This window comes from Physella acuta, unplaced genomic scaffold, assembly GCF_028476545.2.
Source record: "Physella acuta isolate Inbredline_101_S28 unplaced genomic scaffold, ASM2847654v3 ptg001121l, whole genome shotgun sequence".
NCBI lineage: Eukaryota > Metazoa > Mollusca > Gastropoda > Physidae > Physella > Physella acuta.
In genome coordinates, this window is record NW_026732638.1 from 5,001 (window position 1) to 20,000 (window position 15,000).

At 35.6% G+C, this 15,000-nt stretch overlaps 1 protein-coding gene across 1 annotated transcript in view; it reads left to right on the forward strand.

Annotated features, from left to right (window-relative positions):
- LOC131956001 (type II inositol 3,4-bisphosphate 4-phosphatase) overlaps window positions 1-15,000 on the forward strand; it is a 30,044-nt gene that overhangs the window by 2,945 nt on the left and 12,099 nt on the right. Inside the window, exons 2-5 of the mRNA XM_059320332.1 lie at window positions 2,183-2,460; window positions 5,597-5,803; window positions 6,175-6,387; window positions 10,868-10,936. Coding sequence (XP_059176315.1) covers window positions 2,183-2,460; window positions 5,597-5,803; window positions 6,175-6,387; window positions 10,868-10,936 — 767 coding nt within the window. The remainder of the gene's footprint in view (window positions 1-2,182; window positions 2,461-5,596; window positions 5,804-6,174; window positions 6,388-10,867; window positions 10,937-15,000) is intronic.

The window sequence follows — 15,000 nt, forward strand, 5'->3', positions numbered from 1 at the left end:
CAAGACTTACACTATGAAATGTATACAATTTTCTCAGCCAAAACTTAAACAAATTATTTTTTAAAAAAACGTATACAGTTTTTTAACGGAATCATTTTAGTCTCTTAATCAGTGTGTGCATTTAATATGGTGTTTTGTTGACCAATAATGGTTATAATTTGGTTTTTCTAATAGGCATTAGTAGCCTAAGTTATTTTAAATTTGTCGGATTTTTAGCTATTTAGTTATTTCTTTGCTTTGTCACTAATAACGTTAAACGTGAAGTAAAGCACATTGCCTTTTGACCAATTACTATTTTATAAAATATTTTTTCTCAAACAAGTATAACCTTAAAATATTTAAGCCTATAATTCATGTGTAACAAGTACCAATATAGTACCATACTGTATAATAGAGAAAGATAAGCATCAGATTTTGGTTAGGAACAGGGTTAGGGATTGGGAGATGGCTATTTGAATGACAGGTCTAGGTATTGGTATAATATGTACTCTAAAGCGGGGTAATTATACAGGTTGGTAATTGAGAGGAGGTAATTGATCTGGGACTAATACTGGGAGGGGGTTTGGGTAGGCATGTCCTACACTCAGGTAATGGATGTCACATTACTGTTAAACTTTTTGTTTCATTTTAGTTTATTTGCTTATTAACAACAATAAAACATTATTGGCAACTCTCTACATATTATTTAACATTTAATAGGCACTGGTGGCTTTTATTGTTAAGTTAGTATGCTGTGTGTGTGCAATGTTATGTTACACTTTCTTATATTTATTTCATTGTTGTTGTTTTTTTTTCATTTGCATCCATGTTACACGTTGCAATTGTTAGATGTGACAGTTTAAAAAGCTCTTTACTCTTACATGATACGATTCCGATATTTTATTTTTTAATATGTTAATTGTATCATATGGGGTTGTCACCTGGATAGGGAAAGTAATTAACAAGCAGTTTAATTTTTAATGATTTGACTGTGATGCTTATTATATTTGTGTAACGAACTATGTTATTGAGGAATGGTGGGTGATAAGTAATTTTAGAATAGCCATTGCTGTTTTGATCATAGCTTTATGCAATGCTCTTTAATTTTCCTTAAAACATTTAGTAAACAAGCATATCTGCATTAAAATTTAAATTCAGACATGGCAATAAATGGCTTGAGCAAAGCCTAATCCAACAGCGGTAGTTACTGTATAAATTTAACAATATTTGTCCATGCTTAAAAAAGTCAAAGCTCTATAGGAAAGGTGTAGGGGGGGAAACAGACTTGTCATGATGTGTGGTGAGATGAGGGTGGGGAAATATGGTTCAGGAAGTTTTACATTGTATAATGTGATTTTTGTAACTGAATTTTAGTAATTTAAGCCGTTTTGAATTTATAAAGACTTCTTGTAAATTAAAAGAAAAATGTTCAGTGTCATGAATGTATTAGATAGATTATTATAATAGAAGGTAGTGTAAACAATAAGAGAATGTTTAAAGTAATGTTCCTTTTGCATATAACCTTCAAACTATAGTCTGTTAGGTTGTGGCTTGTATGAAAATTAAACTGTACACAATACTTATAGCATAGTAACTATTGGGAGGGAAGTGACATGTATTGGAGTAATGACTGAGATTAGGTAGGTTATAAAAGGTGGGTTTGGGAAAGTTAAGGGGCTTATTCCTTGTTAGTCAGCTGTGGTAGATACATGGTGTATTATAAGGTTAATAATAAACCAGTAATGTTTCTAAAGACTTACACACTTAAGTTGATCAACTGGTTATACATTATCATGTACCTCACCCAGCACCTTCAGTCATGCTTTCTAAAAATCAGTATACCAAATATTGTAAAAGTAAAGTTCCCTTTCAAACCTGACGGTCTATGGAGCAAGTGAAGTAGAGTTCACTTGTTTCTGTGACCTCGGCATGTGAAGAGATAGTGTGGTCAGCACTATGCCCAGCCGCTTTTACTCTCCTTGATGTGAGTTAGGTACCCATCAGAGTTGGGTGGACTCAGGGACGGTCTACTGACTTGAACCCCGATTCGAACTCGAGACTTAGAGCTTAGCAGTCCAGCTCTCTACCGCTAGACCACTTCGTCAAATATTGACCCACATATAGTTTTAAAAAAGGAAGGGGAGGGGTTAGAATAAAGTGTGGTGTCAAAAGTTTTGATCATTGTTTATAATTTGTTTTTCAGGTAGAATGTATGACATATCAACTGTCGGCGCATTTTCTACGCATTGTAGAGATATGAAAAATGGTGGCTTGCGACGTCTACTGAACCAAGTAAAAGTTACCTATACATCTGATGGGTCATCTCATCAGACTACAAAAACTGCAAAGGCATGCTGTATCTTAAATAAAATCACCAACCTTAGAACTGAGCTAAAATCTCTTTCAGACAACTTATATGAAGTTTCAAATAAAGGACTTGTTGAGGCTGTTAAAGAAACTGTCAATAATATGAAAGAAAAGGTATCTGTTTTGAAATTTCTTTATATAAATTTAAAAATTAAATATAGATATAGATAGATAAATGCGGGCGTTAAGAGAAAAAAAATTTTCAATTTTTTATTGGGGGAGCTGGCGAATGGTCTTATGTTTATTTTAGTATTAAAAAATGTTAATAAAATATAGGGTGTAATATTAAAATTTTTAGGTTGCTACGGAAGGAACTGTTTTGCCAAAAGGTTGAAATTTTTTTCGTGAAATTTCAAATCAGTTATTTAATAAAATGTTAATCCAGTACCATTACAGTTGTTTTAAATAAAGACAGCTATGTAGAGAAGAAAGTCTGACGCAATCTTTTTAGAGGGTTCATCAATGCGTTACCAATCCTATGTTCTTAGATATGTGACCTTGTTTCCTAAAACTGAGTTATTTAAATGTAAACAATGCCTACACTTGGATCATATTTATGGGATTTTGGATTTACCTACACTACTGGGGCATGCTGTATGAAAGCCTTGAGTGTACGTTAATCACTCACCGTAATACTGAGGTAGAACGCACTTGGGCGGCCGCCTGTAGGGTGTTGCCTAAGATTTTAAACTTTATTATATTATTGTTCATGATGACTTTGAAAATTAAAAACTACATTAATTTACCTTTAATTTTATACCAATTTTATTTATCCTATTTAATCGGTAGCCTAGAAAATGATTTGTGAAAAAACGTGTTTGTTTTTAAATGGCTACGATGATAAAGACCGATTTTCAGTGATACGGTGGGTTAGTTTTTAAAAGAGTGTTTTTGTGACGCGATTAATCGTTCATCAGAACTGTGTTGTCTGCTAGATTTCTCCCTATTCAAATACACGGCTGGCAAAATGGGTGGGCTTTGTTAGCTGTTGTCACGATCAAGTTATTTTTTAAGGTTTTATTTTACCCTGCATGATTTTTAAAACATTAATGACATTATTTTAATAGAAAGCAAGTTATAATTTTTCTATAGTTTAGAATATATTTTCAGTATGGTTAGAACAATATTAAATAAAGCTATTCATGTTTTGCTTAAATTTCGAACACTTCTGATTGATTTGTTTCAACGTTGGCATGTGGGTCAAGGAATGAAGACAATGCACTCTGACATTAAATTTGACTTAATTGGATGCCTAATTAATTTTTTTATGAATTAATTAAAATTTTGTCCAACTATTCCGCACTATTATACATGCATCATCACGTTCATTAGGTGCGAATGGTTTTTAATCATGCAACTCTATTGTAAATAAAAAATGTAAAGTACTGAAAAAAAATCATAAAAAACGTTTTAATAACAAGCTTTTATGTAATAATGCTCTAAAAAGTAGAAAATAAGCTATACACTACTAATTAAATAACTATAAAGGAAAGTGGGTCTCTTCCTAAATATTGTAAAGGTATCCAATAGATACTAAAGTGACCCTCGCTTTTCTTTATAGTTTTACTGCTGAATATAATACACCTTCCCCCTATGCAGGACGTCCAATTAACGGATACCAAGTGCTAAAATAGCCACTCTGGAACTCAGGGCGTCAAACTGTGTATTGACAAAAATCATATTCTCCTGGGCAACTGCCATAAGAAATTTTAATTTCTTTTTTTCACAGAAACTTTCTTGGGGGTATACTCATCAACTGACCCAAAGTTTCATGGCACTCAGATGAAGGGTGTTAAACTGCAACCGATTTTTATTTTTTATATTCTGTACCGTAAGGTATGCAGGAGGAGGGGTGAGCAGCAGCTCCATCAACGACCATTTTAAGGATCGTGGCGCCTTTTTCTGAGATCAATTAAATAAAATTTAAAACAAGTTTTATACAATTAAAATAAAAACAAAACAGAAAACAGACCCACCTAACAGAAACTACGAATTTAAAACTGTCATTTCATGTAGCCCAAATAACAAAATGTTTAATGACTTGTCGCAAGTGTAGACAAAGTTCTAAGTGTAGACAAAATTGTTTGTAAAAAAGATTTTAATAAGCTATTAACCCTAACTCGAAGCGTTCTGGGCCCCGCTGCGAGCACTAGGGGACCTACGTTTGTTTAAAAGGCTACGCACTAAAAACACGATGGGCAACAATAATCTTTCACTTTATTGAATCAGCCGCGTCTGCCGGAGCTCCGGCAGAGTGCGATTTGACGCCCCGTACTATCATGTGAGCGAGATTTCTGCTAAAAAAATTCATTTCGCCCTGGCAGGGTGCTATTCGGCGCCCCGGGTTATCCCATGAGCTCTATGATGCCAAATCGCACCATGATGGGGCGCCTGCGTACGTGCCTGATTCACTTTAGTAAATGACTATAATACCACATTTTATCCATATTATACGCACTCTTTAAAGCGAACGTTTGCGCCATAGCGCTCAAGGGAAAGCCCGAGGAGCCAAATAGCACCCTGCGGGGCACCGTAGGTTGCGCCTGATTCGATAAAATAAAATATTACTGTAGCCCATCGTATCTTTAGTATATAGACTTTTTAAAAAAAATAAACGTAGGTACCATAGTACTCACACAAGAGCCCATGTTGCTCAGGGACATGCAATCACCGGGGCACCAGTGTCTTCGTCTGTTTTATCGCAGAATATAGTAGTACCCCTTTCGCACTATGCAGGACGCTTTATTAACGGACACCAGGTGTAATGATAGCCGCTCTGGAACTCTGGGCATCAAACCGGATATTGACAAAAAAAGCATCCTGTGCGCCGGTTATAAGAAATTCTTCTTTTCGCAGAAATCTTCTTGGGAGTATTCTCATCTATTCCCTAAAGTTTCATGGCACTCAGATGAACGGTGTCGAACCGCATCCGACTTGTATTTATATATAGAAAAATCGCAACCTCCCAGGGCGCCACCCCTGCGAATTTGAATTTTTTTTCTGCAGTTACTTCCCCAGAGTATTCTCAACACCTCCCCCAAGTTTCATTGCGATTGGATGAACGATGTAATAATGCATAAAAGACAAACACATACATACATTTCATAGTTGGCCTGATGCTAACAATGCCAATTGAATAGCTTAATTAACATAGGTGACAAGAGAAAGAAACAACAATGTAGGCCTACTTTATACACTCTAAAAGTTATTAGTTTTAAGATGTTTTACATAATGCATTCCAAAATTTCAGATTTCTGTTATCAATGGTTTATGCGCTGATAGTCTTGTGATAGAAGCATCTGAAGCTTATTTATCTGCTAAACGTAATGCCAACACTAGTGAGGGTGCAGATTTAGCTTCACTTAGAAACATGTCTGAAAATCAACCTCCAAGTATTGAGCAAAATTGGAAGTGGTCTGGGAGTAATTTTGTTAAATCTCCTACAATGGAGCCTTGGGTATATTTGTTTTATTTATTTCAGTTACTTAATATTTTAAAAATTTGAATAAAGTTCAAACTTACTACCACAAATAATAAGCATGTGTTAAATGATCCTCTACATGAAAAAAATACTTACTGGATAAAATTGTTTTTAATATTAAGTTCAGACAAATTTTGTCCTCAAAAAGTGTATGATATTCACAATTAACTCTGATTTGAGTAGTCTCAAAGTTCCAAACAGAAGTTAAATTATATTAAATAATTAAATCTTCCCTAATAGGCCTATTTAAATCTAGTTTAAAATTAATTAATTAAAATATTAAAAATAAGTTCCATTATATGGTTAAGTAAGAACCATAAACCAAATTTAATGTATCCTCTCCTCAGGAAGTGACAAGACTAAATTTGGAAGCAGCCTTTGTCTATTTGGTTTCTATTGTGGAAGACCTGGTATTAAATAAATCACAAGAATGCCTAAATGCAGATAATACCTATACATCTTTGTTGGAAAAAATCAAACCTGCAATTACGAAGATGCATGGCTTCCTTGAAATAATTTGGGCAAGGATGTCACTTTTTCTTACGTTTTTATCAATTATGGTAAGAAGCTACTAAGCACAATGACTTCTAAAATTTTCTACTGTTTGGTCTGCTTAGATTCTCTGTTACAACATTAACCTTTAGGTGTGCTATAGTATTATTTCAATTTAAATGTACTATTTTGATATGCTATGCATTTTATGCAGTTCAGAGCCTTAGTTTGCGAGACATTGGACTTATTGCCTAATATTTCTGTCAACAGTCTTTTTGTTAACTGAAAACAATAATTTTCATTTATAACTTGCATGCATTCCACGCGCTTTGCCCCTAACGACTTTAATACTACTTCTTATACATATTCTATCACAATCTTTAAAACAAACGTATGCGGCATAGCGCTACCGAAATAGCCAGGGGCACCAAATTGCAACCTGTTACACGATGGCAAACGCCTCTGATTCACTTTAGTGAACGCCTAAATGCCCAATCTTATTCATAGTCTATCGCACTGTTTAAAACTAACGTAGGCGCCATAGCTCTCACGAGATAGCCCGCTGCATTATGTTGCACCCTGCCCTGGCACCACCCCTGCGAATTTGAAATTTTTTTTTTTTGCAGAAACCTCCCTAGGATTATTTTCAATAACTTCTCAAAGTTTCATGGCTATATGATGAAAGGTGTAGTAATGCATAAAAGACAGACATACAAACTCACAGACACACACATTTATATATATATATATATATATATATATATATATAGTTCTTCGGGCTTTGGCCAAGAGAGCCGGCCAATCCGCGCATTGGCCGGCCAATCCGGGGTTTGGCCGCACTTCGGGCTTTGACCGTAACATATATATATATATATATATATATAAATATATATATATATATATATATATATATATATCTTTATATATATATATATATATATATATATATATATATATATATATATATATATATATATATATATATATATATATATATATATATATATATATATATATATATATGGATTATTAGAGTTCTACCTACATAAAAATCTAGTGAGTTGACGAAGTGTTGTCTACGCCAATGGTCCTTAGGAGGGTGTCGGGAAATTGTGAAATGGCGATGCGGTAAACTGCAGGAAGGGCGTGAAAACCGTCGGTCACGTGAATTTTCGCCTCGCATTTTACCACCACCTGTACTTACGTAGGGTGGTGGTAGGATGCGAAGCTGTCTGCGAAAATTTTATCGCGACCGATTGACAGTAATAAATATTTGATGCAGACTTCATCAAAGATGTTTCGTTTACACTATCGCTAGACATTCTGGTGATTTGTCAACTTCACAATCTTTTGTGTCGACTTAAAATACCTCTTGTTCAATATTCGAAAACGCCGAAATACCGCCGACGATAGATCAACTTATTTCTTTTGTGTGGAACACTGTGGCCGCCTGCCGCCACAAACATATATTTTACTGTTGCAAAATAATTTTGCTTTATTACGTAGCAGAACGAGCCCTAGGTGTGGCCTTAATCAACCGGTGGGTTTGTTGCATTGAGTTAAATATAAACTCAAAACAATAATATATTTTATAGGTCAGGCAACACACCACACACGCATAGTGTTGTGTGGCGTGGCTTAATAAATTTAAACTAATTAAATAAATAAACTATCTCCCTTTATTTTCTTTAGCTATAATTAAATCAACTAATTAATTATGTAATGAGATTACACATTTCTTGTATAATTTATTTTGTTAGTGTGAACGATACAACTATTAAGAAGTGTTTGTTGAATGTGCATATGAAACTGGTGTGGGTGCGGTACCTCCAAAAAGTTAAGAACCAGTGCTTTGGAGTGTAGATTGTAGAAAGGTGCAAACTTATTTGGTCTACTTTTGTTCGTTTCTTTAGAACAATTTTGATACAGTTTTAAATTATCAGTTAGGTTGAACGAAGTGTTACGAAAAAAAGTGTTATAAAAAGTGATCTATTCATTACAATATACTAATTTTCTTCTCTCTTAAAATTTCGGCACAAAGAGTGTCGCCTTCCACCCGCCCGCTCCGATAGTATATTTTGGTCTATATATTAGTATATAGTGGTCGGATACAAGAATCCGTGATATTTCTTTTTAATTCAGTTATCCATGTAAGATGTAATCCAATCATTGTAAGAATCGTAAAAACAACTAGTCACGTCATTTCTTAGCAAAACTGGGTATTTTTATGTTACACAATCATAAAACACGCTTTAGTTCAATAGTTTTCTTTTCTAAGTGATAACGGTTATTTATTCCTTAATCCAGTGTAAATTTTTCCGATTTTATTCTTCGAAAAAACGCCCTCCTCCTCCCATCTCGGAAAGCTGGAAAGTGTTTTTTTCGGTCCTTGTTTCTTTAGGGTATATGTTTTATAGTTGCAAAATCAAAGTAGAAAACAGTTAAATCAGTATGCAAAGGCTCGTAGCCGTTAAATTTGTTACCTTTGACTGTTTAAAATAAGCTTGTAATTTTTTTCGCCCCATACATATAAATATATACATATTAATACTAACGAGAAAAATGGCCCGTTGAGGAAGGATACAACGGGCGCTAGGCTGATAGTGCTGTCTCTTTTCTCTAAACTAAAACCACCCCACCCCCCCCCCCCCCACACACACCACCCCCACCCCCCCACCCCCACCCCACCCCCCACCAAATAACATGTCTACCGTCCCATTCAACGAAATATAATTATATACTTTTTCCAGTGTTCGCCCCCTCCCCAAAAATTCTACCCCCGCCCCCGAAAATTTCAAGTACCCCCCACCCCTCTCCGGGGAGGAAAAAGTCTGAAAGAAACACTGGTGTCGCGCTTAGCCACTACCCGAAGAATTGCATTAAAGAAATTGCAAGAAAACCACTTTTCAGATTAGACACATTAATTAGGCGGTAATTTTATTATAGAGTATCGATGAAGAAATTTCTTTTGAGTTGGGGAGGGGGGCTCAGACGTTCTTACGCGGGGATGGGGCTTCGCCCCTACCCGAAGAATTGTATGCAAGAAACTCTTTACGCAAACCATTTAGATTAGACAAAATTGCCTTTTTATTCAATGTTTACTCGAGAATCAATGACGTCATATTACTGTGTGCACTCTCCGGCTTGAGTTTGTTTTCTACGGGTAGTGGCTAAGCGCGACACCAGTGTTTCTTTCAGACTTTTTCCTCCCCGGAGGGGGAACTTTTTCTAATCTAAAAAGTGTTTAGCGTGCAGTTTTTTTTTTCAATCATCTCTTCCGGTAGGGGCGAATCCCCGCCCAGATTCTTCCTTTAGTTTGTATGATCTACAAATGCGACCAGTGTTTCTTTCAGACTTTTTCCTCCCCGGAGGGGGAACTTTTTCTAATCTAAAAAGTGTTTAGCGTGCAGTTTTTTTTTTTTCAAGCATCTCTTCCGGTAGGGGCGAATCCCCGCCCAGATTCTTCCTTTAGTTTGTATGATCTACAAATGCGACCAGTGTTTCTTTCAGACTTTTTCCTCCCTGGAGAGGGGTGGGGTACTTGAAATTTTCGGGGGCGGGGTAGAATTTTCTGGGAGGGGGCGGACACTGGAAAAAGTATATAATTATTTTTCGTTGAATGGGACGGTAGACATGTTTTGGAGTGTGGGAGGGGGGGGGGGGGGAGGGGGGCGAAGCCCCCTCCTCCCAATTAGAGTTGCCTGAAAGAAACTCTAAATGCGACTTTTGTCATGAATGAGATTAGGTGCATGGTTTAGGGATATGCCTATGACTATATTTTGTATAAATTAAAGTACCGAGAAAATAGACAGCACTATCAACCTAGCGCCCGTTGTATCCTTCCTCAACGGGCCATTTTTCTCGTCTTTATAGATATTTACACTACATAAAGATAAACCTACATAAAAAATTGGGTAGGGTAAATCCCCCCCCCCCCACACCATATGGATGTTTTAGTTCAAAAGCTTATTACCTACAGGGGCGTAGCGAGGGGGGGGGGGCGGGGGGTGCGGACCGCACCGGGCGACACCATTTACGGGGGGTGACACCAAGGCAAAAAATAGCAAAATATATAGAGAAAAACTCGAGGGGGGGTGCAAATCAAAAGTTTGAGGGGGGGTGGTGCAAATCGAAAGTTTGAGGGGGGGGGGGTGCAAATCGAAAACTTGAGGGGGGTGCAAATCGAAAGTTTGAGGGGGGGGGGGTGCAAATCGAAAATTTGAAACTTTGTCCCTGGGATGGGTATCTATGCGTCTGGGGGGTGACACCATTAAGTGCCGCACCAGGTGACACCCGACCTCGCTACGCCACTGATTACCTATAACCAAATAGTGTAACAAAAATGTGTTTAAATTTATTTGCCTACAAATATATGAATCGACTACAAGAAATAAATTATTTTACTTTACTTCTTACTTTTTCATAGTTCTCCTCTGTAGATCATTGTCAGCTGAAAGAAACATGAATCGCTTGTTTGTTTTTCCAGCGTGTACATAGTAATAATATGTAAATGTATTCTACTTAATAGTTTTCTTCATTTAATTTTAGGAAAATAAAGGGCAAGTTAAGCAAATTCATGAGATCAAACTTAGAAGAGATATAGTCAATTCTCATGCAGTAAGTGAAATAATGTTTAATTAATGATAAGGCAATAATTTTAATGTATGTGGTTTGCTGCCCTTATTTAACATGTTAGTGTGTTCTTTAACTCTTTGTATATATTATATATATATATATATATATATATATATATATATATATATATATATATATATATATATGTGTGTGATAATTAATTCATATTGTTTGGAAGATAATATAAAAAAGATATAAAAGTATTATAAGACATGTATGTATCGGTCATACCAAACACACATTTGTGTGTATGGTAAATAGTGTAAATAAGCCTACTCCTAATATTATTATTTACAGTTAAAGTTAGGTGGAGGGATGGCTATAATTTATATAAAAGCTTGTTATAAAAATGTTTTTATTTGAACGAAAATTCAATATCCAATTTTTTCAATACAATAGTATTGCACGACTAAAAACAATTGCACACTAAGTGAACACCGTGAAGCTCAAAATAATAATTTATAAAGAAAACCCTTATTCATTCTTTAAAAATTAATTCAACATTCAATTGGCATCGACTATCCCTCCCCCCCCCCCCCTTTAAAACAAATCTGTCTGGTAGAAGTGTTTGAAATATAGTTAGCCATTCGCGGACAAAGCACTAAGAGTGAGGAAGCAAGTCAAGAAACTTCTGATAACAGTTTGTTTTTACAAGCTTTTATTTAGTTCGCAACATCTGTTAGTTTGTGTGTTTGTGGCAAAGCTTGTAACTCAATTTTGATCCACTTTGAATGATGCGATTTCTTTAAACTTTCCAGATATGTTGTACTTCGATGACAATACAAGTCAATCTATTTTTAAAATTTAATTAGATGTTTAATTTGTCATTAAAAATTACTTAATCGGTTACGAAACTAAGGATAAAAAAAAATTAAATCACTCGATAGATTACTACATTCAGTAAGATAACCCTTTCCTGGTGAGCTGTGGTTCACGACAATGTACAAATACAATAGCAGATGCGTAGCGACCCTTCCCGGCGCTCGGGGACAAACTTTCGATTTGCACACACCCCTCAAACTTTCGATTTGCACCCCCTCCCTCAAACTTTTGATTACTTTTTCCAACCCATTTTGGCGCCCCTATGGTCGTCGCCCCCAGAGTTTCTTCCAGGCATCTATTCGGGGGGGGGGGGGGGGCAAAGCCCAAAAATTGTTACCGCCCCCCCCCCCCCGAACGAAATGAAAAATATATACTTTTAACAGTGTCCGCGTCCCCCCCCCCCTCCGAAGAAAGTCTACCGCCCCCCCCCCCGAAAATTTCAAGTGGCCCCCCCCCCCCCCCGGAGAAAAAAGTCTGGAAGAAACACTGCTCCCCCCCCCCCCCATCGCCACGCCTCTGAGAGTCAGTGGATTTAGTAAAGGCTATTAGGGGCAGATAATAACGTTTTTAAACTATTTGAAACTAAGGGGATGTATTAAGAATAAGAACTATCCTTCACTCTATCTGCTTGCTGATGTCTGTAAAGTGTAGTCACAGACGGCTGCATTCACGGGGTATATAATATAATTATGTTTCAGATATCGCGAGCTACTGATGTTGTTTTGATGAAGCAAATATTTTTAGTCGTGTCAATTTCATAAATTAGGAATCACTAAAAAGTAGAAAATGTAACAAATATAGAAAAAAACACTTTACAGCAACAAGCTTTTAAATGCACTGAAAATCTAATATATAAAGCTCAATTCGGTATGTAACACATATGTTTGTCGTGGATCTTCGATGGATTTAAGTGTTAGATAATTAAAGTCCTTATGGTCTAAATTTATGAGTTAAAAAATTAATATTGAAAGTTTTGGGAAATAATTTTCATTTATCAAACTGAAAGTAATAATTTTCGGCATGTTCATTAAACACAAGTTTAAAAAAAAATATCATCTTTTACAAAAAATTCTAATTATGTCTTTATTTAGTCCTATAGCACTTACTTCCTTTTGATAAATTAGGAAAACACAATTACTTCCCTTTATAAAACCATTGCATTAGTGGAAAAGAATTTACTTTTTATTTTAACACGTTTTTCTTAACTCAGCTTCGCGTTTGTTTGGATGTTTGTTGTTAAAATTGACATCGAAAATTAGCCCACTTCTGATTGCTCTAGAGATCTGAAATTTGGAATGCAGGCTATTTTCGCCTAACAATTTCAGATGCAATCATAAAAACTAGCAATTAGAGACCTAAATTAGCTTAATTAAATTACGCCCCAAGGACCATAAAATCGAGGACATGATTTCTAAACATACCGACAAGACTGGAGGCCTATTGACACAGTTACTTCGGCCCCAATCGATGTGAGCGCGCTGGCTGTGATCGTATAGTGGTTAGTACTTCGCGTTGTGGCCGCGACAACCCAGGTTCGAATCCTGGTCACGGCATGTAGGCTTAATTAAATTACGACCTTTCTCTGTTTAAAACGTAGCGGTCGCTCAAGATTTTTAGTCCGTGTATTTATAAACACTTAGTCAAGTTATACTTAATCAAGTCATTAGATAAAGTAGCAAAATAAACTATATAAAAAACTTTTTAAAAACCAAGTTTTTCATGTGTAGCAACGGACTAAAAAGGAGAAAATAAAATACTTTAAAAAAACTTTTTAAAAAACCACGTTTTTCTTGTGGACTAAAAAGTAGAAAATAAATTTTTCTTTTGTGCTTCCTCGAGCTGTGCAGGTTCTTGTGATGACTGACAAAAAACGTGGGTCGGGCAGATGGGTCGGGAAATTTGATGGTGAACGTACCCACGTTTTTTGTCAGTCATCACAAGAACCTGCACAGCTCGAGGAAGCACAAAAGAAAAATTTATTTTCTACTTTTTAGTCCACAAGAAAAACGTGGTTTTTTAAAAAAGTTTTTTTTAAAGTATTTTATTATTACTTTGTTTTGGTGTTGGGAAAAAAATAATTACATAATTAGCGGGGATTGATCAAGTGCAAATGTTGTAGGTATTTTACGGATAGGCTTGGAGTATTATAATTGTTCATTAAATTGAAACAGGCGCGTTCGTTTAAGTGAGTGCAAAAGACTATGAATAAGTTGGGGTACTATAGTCGTTTATTAAGCTAAAACAGGTGATTCCGCCCCAGGCTAGACTGTGAGCACTTTGCGTTTATGTTCGCGTTAGTGTTTTCTTTGTGTTTAGGTTGGGTTTGCGTTAGTGGTTGCGGTTTGATTTGGTTCGTTTTTGTTCTTTCTTTTTACTTTCTCGTATATACGAAGTATAGAGAAAGTCTTGTAATCGTGCAAAAAAAAAAAAATCGAGATTTTTGCAAATCTCGACGTTTTACATCTCACTGATACGGAAAAACATAATTTTGCAATCGTGTCCGTATGTCTGTGTGTCTGTGTGTGTGTGTGTGTGTAAACACGATTACTTGAGTACCGTTACAGCTAGGTTGATGAAATTTCATATATAAGTATTTTATCAAAATCGTAGATCCGTATCCACTTTTGAGCGATTTCCGATAACCGGAAGTGGTACTTTTTCTACTTTTAATTTTTCAAAAGCCTATAACTTGAGTACTATTTCAGATAGATAAATGAAATTTCACATGTAAGTAAAAAATCTAATTCTCTACCTTCTGTTAAATTTTGAGTAATTTCCGTTGACGGGAAGTACTAATTTACGCTATTTCCGATTTCTCAAAAACGCATCTAAATTTATAAAGTACTAATAATATTGCGCACCATTATGAAAATCTTTATTTGGCGTTCGCTTGGTGTGCAATACTTTTTTCTATGAGATTCTATTTTATTTTAAAAAGTTTATGTATTTAAAATGGATTAAAAATCATAACTATAACCCGAGTTCCCATCCCCTGTTGTTTTATATAAGAATATTCGAGAAAGTTTAGGGGAGATCACTCCCGGTTTATTTTGTTTTTGTTTGTGTTTTTTTCTTTGGGTTTGTATTTGTGTTTTTGGTTGGTTTTGCGTTTGGATTTGGTTTGTTTTCGTTTGCTTTTTCGTTTTTTTTTTGTGTTGTTATTGGTTGGTATTGGTGTTTGTGGTTGTGGTTGGGTTTGTTGTTAGGTTTTTGTTTTCGTTTGC